We start from the raw sequence: 19,523 nt of genomic DNA, 5'->3' as shown, positions 1-19,523 counted from the left end.
AATGGAGCTAACTATCAGCTCTCCAAAAGAAAGCAGGCTGAGGATCTCTTTCATGTGAGTTTCCCAGGATGACTTTTTTTTTTTTAAATGAAAATTTTGATTACTTGTTTTATTAGGTTTTCCTATCTCCCTTACAGTTACAGGTACTCGAGAGAGAGCAAGAAACAGTTTCCCCGCAAGGGTACAGAACTCCTTCAACTGGAAAGATCCCAAAGTCTAGAAATGTAAGTCAATATTTATTAAGTGAAATAGGTCATGCAGATATCTGAGTTCACGATATTAACACGAGTGTTTCTAAACACAACTACTGTCTGACTCCAAGATCTTACATGTATTAAGAAGAAGGGACATTCATTCTAAAAGGATTCAGGTACAGTGTATTGCTGTTAGGAGTGCAAGAGATTTGCTTGAACTTTTACATGCCGGGAGACTATTTATTATAGTAATTAGAGAATGCTGAATTAGGAGAGGGCTACCTCCAGAACAAAGAATGACTTTTCATCTTACTCAGTTGACTATCGCTTTGCCATATATTCAGTAGTGATCATTAAAATCGCCATCTAATTTAACTCTGGACTGAAGGGATATTAGGTTACATGAGAGGTAGAGAAGTGGCTCAACTCCTGTATTCATTTTCTGTTGACATGTTGCAGTAGTGAGGTCACTTTAGACCAAAGTCTGATGAAGGCCTTGATTATTCAGTTCCCTGCAACAGCCCAAGGGCAAAGCTGGGGATAAGGCACAGAAGCAGTGGTCTGTGCAGGGCTGATCACCTATACTTGTGAAGCGTTTTTGGATGGCCTTGCTTGTAAAACAAAGTGCTATAAAAATGATGAGTAGCAGAAGAGGGAGGCAAGTGCATTATTTGCAGTAATTCTGCTCAGATGTGTCTTTGGCTTCCATATTTGAGCAAGGCTTTTGCTACTATCCATGAAGAGATCCCCAGCATGGAGCAGTGGTAGGTACAAGAGCTAAGAAGGTACAATAGCCTTTGGTGGATGCATGTGGGTTATACTTGCAGACTGGGGGACTGAAGGCTGCAAACGGTCACCCTGAAAAAGACTTAGTGGACATGGCCGATAGCCAACTCCCAATAGGCCTAATGTGATTCTTGAACTAGTGGAGTAGGAGGTTATATTACCTCTATATACGGCACTGGTGAGATGCTGCTGGTGTCCAGTTCTGTTATCCAGACTTGGAAGGGATATTAAAAAATGGAAAGGGTTCAAGGAAGAGCCATAAGCATGAGAGGTGGACTAGAAAACATGCCTTACAGCAGGAGACTTAAGGAGCTCCGTCTATTTAGCTCACCAAAGAGAAGGGTTAAGTGGTGACTTGATTAGTTTAAATACCTAAAGTGGAAAAGATCTGATAGTAGAAGGCTCTTTACTCTAGCATACAAAAGCATAACAAGATCCAATCGCTGAATTTGAAGCGAGACAAATTCAAACTGGAAATAAAAAATAAAATAGAAAAATTGTGCTGTAACACTAAGGATAATTAAATACTAGAACGTTTTATTAAGGAGTATGGTAAATTCTCCATTACTTGGACTCTAAATCAAAATTGGATGTCTTTCCAAAAAGATGTGGTTTTACTAAAGCACAAGTTATTGGGCTGGATGCAGGAACCAACAGGTGAAGATCTAAGATCTGTGTTATAAAGAAAGTCAGACTAGATGATGACAGTGTTCTTTTCTGTCCTTTAAATCTATTAATCAACAAAGCTGAATGCCTGAAGCAGAACGCAAGATAAATCCCAGGTTCTCCCTGGAGACTCATCTGATGAATGGGTCAAATTGGAAATACACAGACGCCTCATATGGTGACAGCTGAGTTTTTCACTGTGTGACCTACATATTGTATGCAGAAATTATTTATCTGATTAAAGTAAGAACTATTCTACACAAAGCAGGAAGCTACTTTATTTTAAAGTACATAAAGAAAGCACTTGGAAGCAGGGATATGCATTACATGAATAAATTCCAACTAGTTTTGTTTCAGAGTATTGAGAGTACAAGTTGTATCATTCTGATACACTTTACTAAATTACAGCACATCTGGGGCAGAATAGATGCTATGAATGTATTGTGAAGGATGAACAGTGTTCATTGACAAATGCAGAAGTGTATTACTTGCATATGAAAGGAGAACATTAAGTAACAGATGGATTTGCTCAATATGCTTAAAGAACAACTAAGCAATCGACCAACATGAAACATGATGAAACCTCCCATGCTTGACAAGAAAATTGCTCATTGATAACCATTTTCTTAGTACTAGCAGTTGTACAAATTTAAGACATGGAAAGTCTTACCTGCAAACATATAGCCAGGTTAACTCTACAGCCAAATGATGTGCTAACAGCCCGTGGATGGAGACCCAGGTCTTTAAATAATTTTGAAAATGACTGAGTGAGAGCTATTCGGGGCCGTTCTTCTGCCACGACGACACATGTCCGTACGCGTGAGAGGTCCAGTCCCCTTCCCTAGGAAGAAGTTATAACATAGTGAAAGCTACAGTTAATCAATTTTGAAACTGTGCATCAAAACATGTGTTAAACACATTGTGAAACAAAACATGAACACAAGAATATAGGATTATAATACTCCGATTCCAGTCTTTCATGGAAGCTGGATGGCCAACTGACACATTTATGGCTGATATAGAACAGACCTACTTGCCTGGAACTTCTTCCCTAGCATTTAGAAGGAAATGGATCACAAAAAAGTTCTAGAGGGAAAATATGCCAGTATCAAGTAACAGCTCAGGACTGCAATGACCAGTGAACTAGAAGAGTTAACTGTCCTAGGAAAAAACTGACTGGAGAATTATTAAAGACACAAGGGAGGGGAGACAGTGTACACACCCTGAGCTTTACCTAACAGGGCTTCAACAGAATAATGGGAATTCTGAATCATTAAAGGAAGGTTTGACATTTCACAGCTAGTTGCATGTGAGAGGCTACAAAAACACTGATATTAGAAATGTTACAAGTTTTACATATACAAATTTCTGCATGTGACATGCATCCGACGAAGTCGGTATTCACCCACAAAAGCTCATGCTCCGATACGTTTATTAGTCTATAAGGTGCCACAGGACTCTCTGATGCTTTTACTAAAAGGTGGGAACTGTTCTAGGCAAGCTGTAAGCCTGAATCACTATAAGATGCATCTATAGGTACAAAAAGATAAGGTCTAATGACAAAAAGGAGATGGAAGGAAGAAAATATTGAAGCACAAAAACACTGTCTGGCTCCAAGCTCCTTTGCTTCACATTGACACCACACTACCTTCCTAAATTACTTTAATTCTGAAAAAGATCTATAGCTGTCAGTAAATGAAGGCAGTGACTGACATCGGATAAGTTAAACCCTTTTGCAACTGAAGAGAAAAAAACAGATCTTTTAAAACAGTTACAGTTAGTTAGAGAACTTGCTGCAGAATGCATAGCAAAACATTTATCAGGTTCATAACAAAAGCATCAGTATATCCCAGACCCCAAGCTGAAAAAGATTAGAGCATTTCTGAGTGCTCTAATGTGTCAAAACCAAACAAATATTTAACATATTTATTAGAATAAGTTATACATACAATATGCAAGTTGGCTAATACACACAGTTCTGACTTTTACAACCCTAGCAACCGGCTACAGATTTGGGCGGTACAATAAACACAAATCTTAAAAATTTGGAAAGCCTCAAGGAATAAACTCATCTAGGAACCTCATAATCTGGAAAAGGGCTAGGGAGCAGCAGGTGGCAAAAGCTAATATACAGCCTTTGGCAAGGAATTATACTGGCTGTATTGAAGATTTCCTTACTCTCTGATTATCTTCTCCTCAATGGATGGATTTAACACACGCTTATTGAGCAGAGAACATTCCTAACCGCTATACAAATGAAATGTCACACTATGAAGAAAAATGGAATTCCTCACCTTCAGTGATTCTGTTTGTGAACCGAGTCCCTTGGTACAAAGCTCCATGACTGAATAGGAACAAAAAGTGTCTCTCACTTTGTACTGACTCACAGCTAGAAGCCATAGAGCAGGATTGGTCTCCAGTTCTGAGGGAGGAATCAGAATAGACTGGTGTCCTGAATAAACGCTGCAAAAATATAAGATTTGTTAACACAGACTAGAATTCTGTAGATGAGATGATCGCAAACTAAAAAGGGTATTCGCCCTTAAGTGTAAACTTTAACATCAAATATTAAGCACAACATGTTTACATCTCACTAACACTGCACAGCTGTCACAGCTTTATGTTAAGGGCTAAATTCTGCCCTTTGTTGCACCCATATAATTCAAGTGAAGTCAGTGGAAATGTAGGCAGAACCTAGTCCTAAATTACTAAACCCTACAAAATGCAGGTGGCCCTTACTGCTAGAAATGCATGGAAGAGCACACAGCTACCTGGGTTAGTAGCATGTAAAATACGCACCGGCTGATAAAGGTTTATGGTTGGTTATTATCATTTAAACTTTTCTTGAACAGAAAATACAAAACCTTCTACTCACCAAGGAACTGACCCCTCTCCCATGGAAATAAACAGGAGCTTTGCCATAATTTTCAAGGGGCCAGGATCAGGCCCCAAATTAAAAGTAAATTATGCCTTCAAATTTTTCTCCATAAAATGTTATGAACTTTTAAAAATGAAATGTCATACCCCTATTGTATTGTATATACAATATTGTATATTGGCTCCCCAGTGCACAGTTATACTGAGATGAAGACACTTGGTAATGTCCCTAAAACAGAAACTTATGCCAAAGGTGCAGCACTAATTGTTGCAGTATCATCACTGACAAATTCTTCCTCAGAAAGTGTTTCCTAAATTGACAGTTCTCTCCTGTGTGCCCTGTGACTATCAGACAGGCAGATTTCCCCATCAATTTTACAGTTTTTCCTCACACATCTTAATCTGTGATTTGCGTATCTTTCAGCTTTGACACGTCACAACAGAATACAATAAAAGATGAAAATCGGAAAGGTTCTCACAAAGGGTAAGTTTAGAGGCAGTCAGCTCCAGGAGTCACTCAATGCTGATGAGGGGGGAGAGCACTGGTGCTGGAAGGCATGTTTAGCCCTTTGGAGACCAGAGGAGATTCTGGCTCCTCAAGCTTGAAAATCCTTCAGTACCACAAACTTTCCTAGTACCAAGAGGAGGTGAGCTATAAATTCCATGTGAGAGCAGAGAGCATCGAGGTTGATGGTGTCAAGGTGCCCAGTACTGACAAACTCTGTGCTGAAGTGAGAAGCATCAAGGAAACCAGTGCCAGTAAGACTGGTAGCATAAGAGCTGGTGCTGAAATAACCACTGGTAGCTTGGCATCCCAGGATAGTACCAAAGCCTTGGTACTGTGCTCCCTCAGAACTCCCAGGGTACCTGATTTGTGACATGGGGTCTTCTTAAAATGGTAGTGTTGAGGTGAGTTGGACCTCTTAGTGGAAATGCCCATCAGGGATCTGTCCCTGGCTTTCCCAGAGGAATGTTGATCTTTTGTGGATTTAATTTTAACAGTCCTACCAGAGTCTGAAACTGAAATGACCGTCAAAGATGGAACCCGGAAGCTACTGGATCCAGAATTCACAGAGATACTTCTGGACTGCAATGGAACTTTTCCAGTGGGGTCTGCCCTTTCCAGATCAGAAGCTACACACATAGAGCAATCAAACAATCTAACATGTCTCTCTCGCCTTTAAGGACTTACACACTGAACATTTCCTGAGTATATGAGCTTTCCCAAGGCAAAACAAAGCATTCGGTGGGCCCATCATTAATCAGAATCGCTGCCTCGCAGGTGGGACAATACGTGAAGCTGGGTGACTTGTGATGGGACACCACTAAGCTGTGGTGTTGGGAAACAGATCCGAGTGAGGAAAAAAGACATTATATGGAAGGTAAAAACTTCCCGAAACCATTAAGAACTATCAAAAAAATTGCCAACAGGCAACTCTTTCCTGTGTAACACTAATCTGTACACAATTCACAACCACAGATAAGAAAACAGGCTATGTCAAGACATGGACACCAAGGAACTGCGTCTCGCAGGTGAGAAGGACTGGAGCGGTAGATGGGTCTGCTCTGCCCCTTTTGCCCTTGGTATGGGAGCACAAGGGCACTCAGGGCAAAGAACACTGCTGGACAACAGACTCCAACCCCAAGCGCATGTGCACCAAGAGTGGACTATGTATGGACAAGCACTCAAAGAGTTGAGGGTGTTCAGCACCATCGAAAGCGGTGCCCCTCTTGCCCCCCACTTACTTCAATGCCTGCTTTCAGGCACTCTAGTTCAAAAGTTTTGGCCAGTCTTTATCTTGTGTGTAACAGACAGACAGACAAAGAGAGGAGAGAGCTGTCCTGCACAAAGGGAATTTTTCACTGGCCTTCTCTGAGCCTGTGGCCGTCTTCCTCAGTTACGCCAGGAGAACTGCCAGGAGAATTCTCCTCCTGTCTTGATAAGGGGGCCAGGTGCTTAGTTTTTGACAGGAAAGTCTGGTCAAAAAGGGGACCTGACAGTATCCGGTCAGATCTACTGACCAGACACGCAAAAACCTGCTACTGCAGGCGGGGGAGGCACCGAGTCATCACCTGCGCCAGCTACTACTCAGCCAGGGCCACCTCCTACCTGCATCAGGCAGCTGCAGCTCCCAGCAGCGGTTCTGCAGGCGAGTCCCTCCAGACCCGGGCAGGGGAGAGAGGGGAATAGCAGTGAGCAACCAGGGCTGCGGGGGCGGGAGAGGAACGACTGGGGAGTAGGTCCTGGGAGGAGGAGGCAGGTCAGGGACAGGTCCTCGGGGGGAAGAAGTGTTTTTTAAATATTACAAAGGTGGCAACCTTATCTCCTGATCTGGGACTTGTAGGGCCCCTTTATGATGCTGCAGCCCTTTTATTCTGGTATAAGAATTTCACCTCAATGCTTATCTTCAAGTTAGGCCACAAAATGTAGTAGATGAGCATGGTCCCTCTCCTGCTGCAGTTTGGAAAGTTGCAATGCCACCCCTTGAAGCTATTGTTTCTTGTTCACTTCCTCCACAGCTACATCCATTTGTTTAAGAGGAAACTTTGCAGGACCTCACTTTTGCTGTAAAAGTTACTCGATCAATTACTCCAGTTACCCATTCAGGGCTGACAGGAAGTGCGCAAGAAGAAAGCAGCTCTCATTGCACTTCCAAAACAAACATTCATATCACAACTCCACGGCACACATTGTATTCCAGGGGCGGGCAAACTTTTTGGCCTGAGGGCCACATCGGGTTTCCAAAATTGTATGGAGGGCCGGTTAGACGTGGCCCGTCCCCTGTCCCCTATCCGATCCCCCCTGCTTCTCGCCCCCTGATGCCCCCCCTCAGGACGACTGCCCCATCTAACCACCCCTTCTCCCTGTCCCCTGACCTCCCCCAGAACTCCTGCCCCTGACTGCCCCTCGCCGCCCCATCCAACCCCACCTCTCCTTCCTGTCCCCCCCAGGACTCCTCCCCCCATTCAACCCCCCTGTGCCCCACCCTCTGACTGCCCTGCCCCCTATCCACACCCCCGCCCCCTGGCCACCACCCCGAAGTCCCCTGCCCTCTATCCAACCCACACTGTTCCCTGCCTCCTGGAGCATCGGGAGCCAGCCACACCACCCCGCAGCACAGAGCACCGGGTGGTCAGGCGAGAGCTCGCAGTCCCACCGCCCAGAGCATTGCCCTGGTGGTGCAGTGAGCCGAGGATGCAGAGGAAGGGGGAACAGCAGAGGTGGGGGCAGGGGCTAGCCTCCCGGTCCAGGAGCTCAGGGGCAGGAGGGTCCCGCTGTAGTTTGCCCATCTCTGGCATTCACTGAATGTGGTCTTAGTGGACTGGAAAAATACAGCTCTTATGGTCCTGATTTGCAATTTAAATCCATTCCTGTACCCAAATGGCAATCAAGTGCATCTCTATCACTGTAGAACTGGACTAAAACATTGTTACAGACCTGCACTAGCAGGGTTTCAGTTTTAGAAAATTAACTATTATTTCATTTTGGTTTATCAACACACACACACACTCTCTCTCTCTCTTCTGTATTTTGATAATTAAAGCAGAATTACTAGAGGGCTTAGCTTAGTTTGGCTAACACACAATTCAGGAAAAATTTCATATCTGCTTTATCCTCTGTTTCTGTTTTAAATTAAACCCTTCTTAACATGGAGTGTAGGAGGCTCTACTCCAATAAATGGTGGTCTACACATTAGGACCGGGATATCTTAAGTTCAGAAAGTAGTTTAATTGGATTTAGTTTTGATTTTATATTTGGAGAAAAGTGTTTGCTTTTTAAAAAACTATGATCACTTAGAGATTTAAAAATGCAATGCAAAAAAAAAATAGTAGGGTCAGCTTCTCAGACTGGAAGGCAAGAGTTGCAAAGGAAAATATGAAATAAATAAATCAATAAATCACATCATGAATTCCCCCATGAAAAAGTAAGCACAAACAGCTAAAAAGAAGGGCTTTTGGATTAGTGAACTCACATAGGCCTGATGACTCTGCTGCCATGCCTAGGATGCATTGTCCTGTGACAAAGATCCCAAGGAAACCCTGCTGGAGTATGCAGCCAATTTATAGAGAAGCTGGTAAATCCCATTTTTAAGAATGTATTGCTCTGCTTTGCAAGGTTTATTTTTGTTATTATTTTATACTCTTTAGGACATAAAATAAAACAAACTTTGCAAAACCATGCAATATACTCCAGACTTACCAATGGGCTGGCTCCAGTGGGCTTTCCTTAATAGCTTTGACGTCACAGAATATTGCATTCTGGGACGTCACAGCGAAGCAGGGCAGCATAACTTCTAAGAACCTACGATGGGAATAAGAGGTTAGTTTTTGGTTTGTAGAGTGAATATCTCCTTCGGCCTAATTAATGGAGGAATTAAATATGCATAGCTGAAGTGACTGAATGCAAAATTTTAAGTTACATTTCTTATTTAAGAGACTGCATAAAGGAGCCCATTTTCTCTGCCTGCTCTGTATCCAATATGAATTGCTACCATTTGCAGCCCCTTAACCTTAAAAAATAAAGACAATAGGAGCTGACCACGAATCTCTATGTTAGAACAGCAAGTGGTATGTAGTTAATGGCAATGACAATAGACTGAACAATCCGTATATTTAATTTTACATCCAGATATCCCCCAGAGGCAAAGCGTGGCATGTTGAAAGTAACAATCACCATTTGGCACGTCAGTTACAAAGAGTACACTGCATGCTTACTGCATGCTTAAGGAGCTAAACTGCATGCTTAAGGAGATGTTCAGTGCTTCTATTTCCCTATGTTAAGTTCTCCTCACACCTTCTATGGGCCATCTTAATTATCACTTCAAAAAGTTTTTTTTCCTCCTGCTGATGCTAGCTCATCTCAATTGATTAGACTTTTCCTGTTGTTATGCATACTTCCACCTTTTCATGTTCTCTGTATGCATAAATATCTCCTGTCTGTGTGTTCCATTCTATGCATTCGAAGAAGTGAGCTGTAGCTCACGAAAGCTCATGCTAAAATAAATTTGTTAGTCTTTAAGGTGCCACAAGTACTCCTGTTCTTTTTACGGATACAGACTAACACGGCTGCTACTCTGAAACCAGTGCTTCTACAGAGCATCCTAAAAATGACATTCACTCCTAACAATTAGTATGAGATGGAAGTCAAGTCTGTGCAGCAAAATGAACCACACTGGTTTCTCATGTCAGCTTTCTACATAGAACATAGACATAATCTATTTGAGCTGATTATGAATTTTTGGATCAAAATGTCTGACAGAAAATGTGGTTTCCAAAAGAAAAAAATCAATGTTTTCTGCAGGAAAACATCAATTTTGCTGACGCTGTTCGATGGCCCATCAGGAAAACTGAAGCAAAGTCAGTATGGCCAATCCCAAAGCTCTGACCCCGAAAATCATGAGGTTTTTTAAGAGTAGAGAGAGGTTATACTGCACTTCATCTTTTTCATTTTTGAACTCCCCCTGCCCACTGTGTGCATGTCAAGTCCAAATTTGTAGGGTAAGCTGATTTTGGCTCTCAGTGGACGATCCAACTGAGATCAAATTACAGAGCTTTATATAAAATGCTGCCCTAATTACGCAGAGCTTCCAGCTTCTCCCCAAACTAGACTCTAATAATTATTTCTGTGTTCAGCCCCACATCGGCCTCTTCCGCAACCTTTCAGTTAATTAAGCAGCCCCTCCAGCCCCACATCAACTGTGCACAGCCAGATACATAATTCCTGTCCCTGCATGTGCCCCAGCTCCTAGAATCATAGAATATTTGAGTTGGAAGGGCCCTCAGGAGGTCATCCAGTCCAACCCTCTGCTCAAAGCAGGACCAATCACTAAATCATCCCAGCCAGGGCTTTGTGAAGCCTGACATTAAAAACCTCTAAGGAAGGAGAATCCACCACCTCCCTAGGTAACCCATTCCAGTGCTTCACCACCCTTCTAGTGAAAAAGTTTTTCCTAATATCCAGCCTAGATCTCCCCACTGCAACTTGAGAACATTACTCCTTGTTCTGTCTTCTGTGCACCTCTGCTCCTTCTGGAGCTGTAGGATGTCTTCACCTCCCTTCCAGGTGTGGAGTGGCAGCTGAGGCAGGATCCTTTTCTCCTTCCCAAGCCTAGTGTTGCAGTGATGGAGAGAGGAACAGATTGACCCATTTTCCACAAGATGAAAGGGAAGGAGGAAGCACAGCTGCTCTGAGCTGCTGGGCTCTTTCCACTTTCTGTAACCTCCCCACTTGTGAAAATGGCATTGGCTGCTCCTTTCCCCACAGTCCCTAATCCAAATTCTCTCAGTTCCAGAAGGGCAGGCAGGGAGAAGCATCTGATTGGTTGCTCTTCCCTAAAAAGCAGCAATTAGAGGGGGGTTTCCTCGGGGGGGAGACTGAAACTTATTGAGGGTTGGAGCTACTCATTTATTGAAAGACTGGCTCCAACACAGGCCAAAAATCACAATACTCCTGAGAGTTAACAGCACTGGGAAATATTTCCTTTTTGGTCAGGTCAACGTTAATCTGCGTCTGTTTGAGCTGACATGGTGTCTCATGGAAGTTGTAATTTGCGTCTGTCCCGCTTATCCTGGCCCCATGGTCCAATTGTATCTCCCTATTTTGTATTGCAGTCTCCCTTCTGCCTGAGCCACTATGGTATATCCTGGGAGATGCAGTTTGGACAGGGAGAATAAGGGCACAAGGCACACATGAACTACAACTCCCATGAGGAACTGTGATGGTTCACATGGACGCAGATTCATGTTGAGGTGACTCAATATTCAATGTTTTGATGTTGGAATGTCAAAATATTTAGTTTCAACAGAAAGTAGGCAAATGAAATGTTTCAACAATTCCAAGGCTACATTTTTTTTATGAACTTTTTGTTTAGCAAAAAAGTTAAAATAATTTGAAGTTCTGTACCAATTGGGGATGAAAACAAGACGTTGAAATATATAAATTTCCTGCAAAATGATTTTTCTTCAGCTCTACCCCTTTTGTAGACCTTGAAATAGGACATCAGAGCAATTATCGTTTAAACCAACAAATACACTGGATCCCGTAAAAGAAAGAAAAGAAAAACCACACACACAAAAAAACTAGGCTAGGATAACATTTTAAGGTATAGACCTTAAGAGTGCAGCCATGGCAGCGCAAGCTGCGGGATGGTCTAGCTGCCTTGAGTACGTGCTAGGACTTGGACAGATATGTAACTTGGGAGTGTAGCTTCTGCGGTTACATTCTTTTTTGAATGCTAACTTGAGGACAGCAAGTGTGAGTGACTCTCCTTGAGTTGGGAATCATACCCACAGCTCCAAGCAAAGACATGTCCTATTTGGGAATGGCAGTGGCCTGAACTAAGGGAACTGTTTCAGCTTACATTTAGCCCAAGGTTTGCATTTTGTAAAAACAAGCTTTTTAAAGGAAAAATTTTTTCTACACTTTGTTTTTAAACAAACAAGGTTTGTTGAAACCAAAATGCTGCCACTCTAAAAACCTGAAAGCGAAACTGACTCATTGATTTTTCATTGTCCAAGCTCAGATCAATGCCTTCTGTTGCTTTATACCAGAACAGTTAATGTTACAGTACTATAATGATTCTCAGTGTATCAGTTCCAGATAATAATATAGTAATTGCAACACTCTTAACTCAGAACAAATCATTTTTAAAATTTTTTTTTCCAATTGCTGTTTTTTCCCAAAAGGTTAAGAAGAGAACTATCTCTGAGGCTGTAAGTGGATCTTATGCTAAGATAACGTGCTTGAAGTCTAACAAGCACATGGTTTATGCATCTCATAAATCATAATTATCTGGTGCAAGACAAGTCCCTATACCGTTAACTTTTATTTATTTAGTTTTTTACTGCTCCAAGCATCTAAACAAAGTGTTGATTCCAAGGGAATGTTCACGTTTAATTATAATTTAAATAAAAACATTTATGCAAGACTATATCATTTGTAATGCCTTAAGTTACCTTAATTTCAGCACGGTTTTAAAACAGTAACACTGCACTTTCAGTGAAATGTGTCAAAACGTAATAATTCTAGGCTCTAACATTTCTTACTAAAGAATGATTCCAGCTCCTTTTTATAGACCTTCTCTGTACCATGTTTTCAATTTTCTTCTATAAAGCACATCATTTTTCATTTACATCTACCTACAAGTCTTAAAGTAAAGCTAAAAGTTACTGAGAATGCTTTTACTGCCATCCCTAGAGTACAGAAATCCACAAAACTGTTAACTAAGTTATAAACGCCCCACTAACTAGTGCTAATAAAATTGCAACATTTTTTGTGAAAATATTTTGCTGCTTTTCAGCCAGCTTTATTATTGCCAATCAAAAATCTCTCTATTATCAAATGCATCTTTATGTACCTTTAAAATTCAAAATTAAATAGGTCCCAAATGGAGAAGTCCTAAAATGCTCCAAGGAAAACTTGTGCTTCCAAAATAAAAAGACAAGATGACAGCACCTTCTCAATGAAATTCCATTGGAGTACTATTTCACATTAAATAAATATAACAAGAGCCTGTCAACAGATGACTCATAAGCAGAGGGAAGGAGGGCAAGTGAGAAACTCTAAATATCTGAAACCACATCTGAGTAGAATGAAATGTATTCACTACATATCTTCTGGCAATTTCAATTGTCTATGTTAGTTACAAAGCTATTAATTGTTCTCCACCATCTTCCCATTACTCAAGTCAGCTTGTTCTTTTGTTTTATGGTTAAATGGAAATGAGATTTTAAAAGTCTGAAGAGAAATCTCACCTGCAGAGGCACCAGAGGACAAACCCAAGTCCACAGTAAGGGTCCAAACAGATAGCTACTTCTCTCGAGGGGTAAAGCTCACACTGCAGCTTAATAGAACGACAAAAGGCACTAGTGGCTGCATGGGACATCTGGAAGACAAGACAGTAATTAAAATGATAAACTATGCTATTCTGCACGTTCATTCCCAAACCACTGCCATTCCTTAAATCAGTAAGAGGAACTCGTGTTAAAACAACACGAGTAAATGGGTTTTAGTTCCCTGTGCGTCATCATCACTAACATACCCTGTAATTCTTAAATACCACAAACATTTTTAGAATCTTCCAGACTACAATGAAATGTGATTGTATATGTGCTCAAATTGTTTGGTTACATACATGACAAGAACATTTGTTTTTAGTGTGAAATTCCTACCTTTACCCCAGCTAGCATTCCAGTTGTGGACACACTAAAATCAAGATAAGCCAGTGTGTCAGGGTTAGAAGGTTTGTAGATCTGAGCAGGCCGCTTCTTTGGCAAGTCGTCTAGGATAAATAAAAAATGAAAACATGTGCATCTTATTTTAATGACAGGCAGTTCACTGCATGAATCTGTGAACCATGACAAGTTCAACTGTAAAACAAGACAGGGCAGCTCTAGCTTTAATACTTACTTACCTGTATCTAGTACAGGAGGCCACGTTCTGACATCCACTGCTGCTGCCGCCTCTCGTGACCGTAACAATTTACATATTAATTGTGTAGTCATTAAACAGGCAGAGCGACTCACCTGGGAGTTTAACAAACAAAAGGAAACAGAACACTAATTACTTCACATGTAAAACTGAGTAAGACCATGATTTATATTACAATAGGGTATGTATGTAAGTTTACCAGTCTTATTTCCTGTGATTAGGAGACGGGAACATATGTCAAAGAAGGCAGACCTCTGAAATTTCAGAGGGTATACAGGACTTTTACAAGACCAAGTAATAATTGCACTTTGCAGCAAATTGTTACATTGAAATTAATGGTGCATTAATAGGGGAAAATTGCACTTTTTCCTACACATCATCATCCTGGAAACCTGTAGTGAAGGTTATGACAAGAATATTCCCTAAGTGAAGGCAAAACACGTTTGTTTATACAAATATTTTAATAAAATGAAAACCCAACTTTACACTTGCAACGCTCCAGTGGTTTCACCATATTAAATCAATAACTGTGTGCTAGCCACATGTCCATGATTGCTCCACTAAATCAAACAAACAGGATTCGCTGCAGGACCACTAGAGACTTAACACGGACTCCATTTCAGAGAGTTCTGGTATTTCAAACAGTAGCTCTAGAGCAGTTATTTCTCAAGTGACAAAGTCAGTTTACCATCTCCTCTTTGCCTACACTTGACTTTAGGCTCTAGAGGATTTTAGATTTACATATGTTGGAGGTTTCTCTGTGTTTGAGAATGGGCAGTTATTTTACCAAATACATAACATAAAGAAAACGTGATACTGTTTGAACAAGTATTTAATATAGTGTATTTAAACAAAAGCCCAAATACATTACTGAACATTTTAAATCACAGCACAGAAACAATGTAAAACAAAGCACTTTTCCTTTCTTTCCCACTCTTTGAGGATCTGTGAAGAGAAGTCAAGTAAGTGAAAGCGTTCCTAATGAATGTATTCTTTGTGGAATCTGAGCCCCTTTTGGTTCCACTGCACCTTAAGCCGTTATCCCCAACACCTGTGCAAAGTAATAACCATTCTGTGCACTATTGTCAATACTGTTAGCAGAACAGATATCTTTATTCAGGCCTCCAGCATGGAGAAAAAGGCGACTGGAAAATCCCAAACTGAGAATGACTCACTGTGAGTTACTCTAGCACTGAACTTAGTACAAATACTTTCCCATTTTGGTCCCAAAGAGACAGTTTGGATCTACACACTGGAACATTTAACTCCCACCTTTTGTCAACATGAGGAAATCAATCCTTGAACCCCACATTTTCAGCCTCATATGCAAAAAGCTCTACCATGTGAGCTGAGGAAATTTGCAGCTATCAGCAGTAATCATACTGATCACATCAGTGGCTCTCAACCTTTCCAGACTACTGTACCCCTTTCAGGAGTTTGATTTCTCTTGTGTGCCCCAAGTTTCACCTCACTTAGAAACTACTTGCTTACAAAATCAGACATAAAAATACAAAAGTGTCACAGCACACTAATACTGAAAAATTGCTTCCTTTCTCATGTTTAACCATATAATTATAAAATAATTAACTGAAATATAAATACTGTACTTACATTTCAGTGTGTAGTATACAGAGCAATATAAACAAGTTATAGTCTGTACAAAATTTTAGTTTGTGCTGACTTTGCTAGCACTTTTTATGTAGCCTGTTGTAAAACCAGGGTAATAACTAGATGAGTTGATGTACCCCCTGGAAGACCCCTGCGTACCCCCAGGGGTAGATGTACGACTGGGTGAGAACCACTGCAGCACACCATGTCCCTGGGCTGACAAGATGTGCATGAGGGACAGGGAGGAACAGAGACTTCACATTATAGACTCCTCCACCCCCTAAGATCTCATGAACTCTCTCTGTGGCCACTTAGTGCAGATCAGGCTCAGAGTGGAGAAGGGTGGCGGCAGGGCTCCTGACCGTATCGGTCACTCACATGTAACATGGCATCCCAAGCCAAGATAACGTTCACTCACTCAGCACTACCTTGTATAGGCTGGGCCAAAGTGTAAGCACTGAATGAGGGAAAATAGAAGGGCAGCTGGGTATTTCAGGAACCTTGTTATGTTAGCCAGGAGACTCAGGAAAGAGTGCAGAAGCTCTGACCCCTGCGGGTATCCCAAGAGACACCGAATTTGGGGAGCTGAACTTCTGGCTAGCTCCCTGATGGATGGGCAGCAAACCCACCTCCACTGGGATGGGCCAATATCCATTTCCTGCCACCCTGCTTAGGTTTCCCCCATCCAATTAGCGCACGCTCTGGTCCATAGTCTTTTAGACCTCTAGCCACAATACAGTTAGATCACAGTAATGTTTGATTACTTTGAATACTCCATAGGCATCTGCAAAGCACAGTTCTATGGGCCAAATTTGGCTCTCAGAAGTAATTGCTACTGACTTCAAAAGGAGTTGAACTGATGGTAGCAGGAGGGCAGGATTTCTCCCTAGGACAGCAGAAACTCAGTAATGTATTGGCAACAGCCTCAATATTTTAATCTCCACAAGGTCACTCTTCTTAAAAATGAGAGAGAAACCTTGGGTGAAACAGAGCAGGAGAGGTCTCTAAGTCAAACTGTCATTAGTAGGGCTGGCAACTTTTCAATCTTTATTTAAAAAGTTAGTCTGTTGAAAAGACCTAAATGCTCATGAGACAGCTTAGATCCACCTGAAGGTTTGCCAGACAGACATGCCCTAGCAGCCCTTCTGGTCAATCTTGGCTACCAGAGACTGAGGGATCACTGAAGTGTTATTGCATATGCTCACTTTTAAAACATCTTAAGAGAACACAAGGCCATCACTATAATAAGTAATAATGGTCCCATTAATCTGCTGATAGCAGGCCAGATTCTAACACCCCACATTCATTCTGAGTAGCATCTTACTTTGTAAGTGGTCCCTTTAACTTCAAATGGGTCGAGCCTTGCAAATTTGTGGATAGCCGCAGACCATGTTTGCAGATTGTGGATGAATGTGGATCCACATTTGATACCTAGAGCCCTGCAAATCTGTTGATCTCTGCTTTATATCTGGGGACTCTGTTTGCAGATCATGGATCAGATGCGGATACAAATTTTCTATCTGCCAGGGCTCTACATGTGGGACTACTTGTCAGAGAGTTAGAGAACTAGAGTGTCATTTAATAAAGTAGAAAACAACATCAGACATAAGAGGCCAACCTACGCACTCTTCCCGCACCAATGTGGTTAATGCAATATCAGTGCAACAAAGAACAAAAATCGACTAAGACTAAAAGACAAACAAACAAAAAAATCCATGTGATCCCTCTCTGGGTAAAAGCCTGGCCACAATGTAACTTCTAAACTGTTACTCCCCAGTCAGTTTAAGAGCTGCTAACTCTACTAGTAACCATAAATTTGTAAAAAGGCTTTTAGAAACATGTAAAAAGAACTATGTGGTGCAGGAGTTTCAGATACAGCTTGGCTGAAAACAGTTTACATTAAACAAGTTTAAAACTGTTTAACCTGAAACAGCTGAGCTAGGTCAGTGTAAATAATAATATAAATAATCCTGAGATACCTGATTTAGAGTCATATACTGGAAAACACGTCTACATGGGTCTTTGAAAGAAGTGGTTGTAAATGAGCTCTCATCTGATTGTGACAGTGTGGGTGCTGCATGCTTTCAAGCAGTGTTGAACATTCCCTGCTCCCCTTGACTTTGTGGTACTGTACAGGATCAGGTCCTGTGACATGAAGTTTGAACCCATGTTAGAAAACCTGTAGCCTTTTCCTAACTTTGATGGAAAAACTTCCAAAGAACACTTTAATTTTCTATACTTAGCCCACTGCCTGTTTAGACTGCTTGCGGATTTCCAGATGTCTGCTCACCTCTACAATCATTTTCACTGTAGGTAATGTTGTTGCGATGTTCTGTGGATGTGGAGGCCGAACCGTTATTGGCACACAGCCCGCATACAGGCAACCATAAAATGCTGCAATCAGGTCTATTCCTGCATGAAGAACAAAACAAAAATCCTCACCTGAAAATCAAATAATTGAATCACAGACACCTATGTCAGCATAAATACTACTTTGAAGTAACTTAGGAGGTTAAATGAGCAACTAAGCTCTTTAACAGACTTCTCTTTCAGTCCCTTGTCAGTATTTGTTAAGCTTCACTGATTACTTTCATTTGTGCTGTTCTTTTCCGCATGAAATACCAAAGAAGGCCCAAAAGTTTAAACTACATGTCATCATTCAAATGAACTGCTCAGTTTTATTATCACCAATTTATCAGTGAGGAAGCTTAATTACTGTTGATTAATAGGCTATCCAATTTAAATTTACACGCAAAACAGCATTTTAAACACAAAGAACAGGAGGAGTTGTGTTCTTCACTGGTCCTGTGTGCTTAAGGAGACTCTCAAAGTTTTTGTTTTAAAATTTCTTTCTGCTTCCTTCCTTCCAGTCCAGTCTGCCATACTATTAAGATATTTATTGCCAGTACGCTGTACTGGAAAGACACAGGAGCAGAACGTGGGGCTGCTGGGTGGCCCCATGCCAGCGGCTCCTCCAGTGTGGCTGTACCAGCCCCAACCCCGCCCCAGCCTTTCCACGCAGCTGCGTCTCCTGTCTGGGGTCTTTACAGCCCCGCCGGAGGACAGGCCTGGGGGAGGGGAGGGGTTGGGGGCAGTATCGATACAGCTGCGCTGGAGGAACTGCTGGTGTGGGGCTCTGGCTCCTGGGAGCGGCAGCCCCACGTTCTGCTCCTTTTGCCACTGCAGTTCCAGAGAGCCCTGCGGTTCAGAAGTCTGTGTCCGGCACAGCAGTAGGACAGAGCCCGCCCTTGGTAACATGGGATGGGGACGGGACAGAGAGAGCGCGGGGACCCTGGGCTGGGGGTGGGGAAGAGTTACATGGGGGGGTCAAGTGGGGAGGTCACATGCCCCCCCTTTAGCTTCATGTCCTTCCCATGAATCGCCTATGTGCAGCGTAATGGTAAGAAATAAATTCTACTTGCACCACCTCTTAGACATATGGCTGTGACTTATTTTTCCAAAGTCCTCTAACAAAAACAGCAAAGTCAGAACTTTTAGGGTCCCCACGGTACCAGTTCTTTACCTGGTGGGTAGACCAAAGCCACATGGTCTCCATCTTGTAAGTGTCCCCTTTCCATCAGCATGACTGCTATCTTCTCTGCTCGTTTATGTAGCTGGGCACAGGTTAGGGAGTTGGCTATTGTTCCCTGTATATTGAAATAAGTTAGTGTCAGAAGAATAGGTTGTAGGTTGAGTTCTAGTATTCCTTCCCCAACTGATAAATTACTAATTGAAGGCTTTCGTCAGGATGTTTGTTTGTTTTTTAAAAAGTGTCAATAGCCACACAGTTTACTAGGAAAACCTTCAGTCTCATACCAAACTGCAGCTGGAAAAAATTAAAGGAATTTTGTCAAGGATGTGAATACGTCCCACACCCAATCACCATACACTCCACCCAAAGCAATGATTTAATCACTCACCTTAAGGATATATCAGTTACAGTGTAATATCATGACCATATA

General features: G+C 41.8%; 1 protein-coding gene across 2 annotated transcripts in view; it reads right to left on the bottom strand.

Moving 5' to 3' along the window:
• The window catches only part of DIP2C (disco interacting protein 2 homolog C), a 487,597-nt gene that overhangs the window by 60,105 nt on the left and 407,969 nt on the right, over positions 1-19,523 (bottom strand). For both annotated transcript variants that reach the window (XM_045006686.1, XM_045006687.1), the window contains 7 exons: positions 19,085-19,208; positions 17,852-17,973; positions 13,937-14,048; positions 13,695-13,804; positions 13,278-13,408; positions 3,941-4,109; positions 2,317-2,487 (listed from right to left, as the gene is read on the bottom strand). In XM_045006686.1, coding sequence (XP_044862621.1) covers positions 2,317-2,487; positions 3,941-4,109; positions 13,278-13,408; positions 13,695-13,804; positions 13,937-14,048; positions 17,852-17,973; positions 19,085-19,208 — 939 coding nt within the window. The remainder of the gene's footprint in view (positions 1-2,316; positions 2,488-3,940; positions 4,110-13,277; positions 13,409-13,694; positions 13,805-13,936; positions 14,049-17,851; positions 17,974-19,084; positions 19,209-19,523) is intronic.

Source organism: Mauremys mutica, chromosome 2 (genome assembly GCF_020497125.1).
Source record: "Mauremys mutica isolate MM-2020 ecotype Southern chromosome 2, ASM2049712v1, whole genome shotgun sequence".
Taxonomy (NCBI): Eukaryota; Metazoa; Chordata; order Testudines; family Geoemydidae; genus Mauremys; species Mauremys mutica.
The sequence above is the reverse complement of the archived record's forward strand: the minus strand, read 5'-3'. Positions and strand labels throughout refer to the sequence as shown.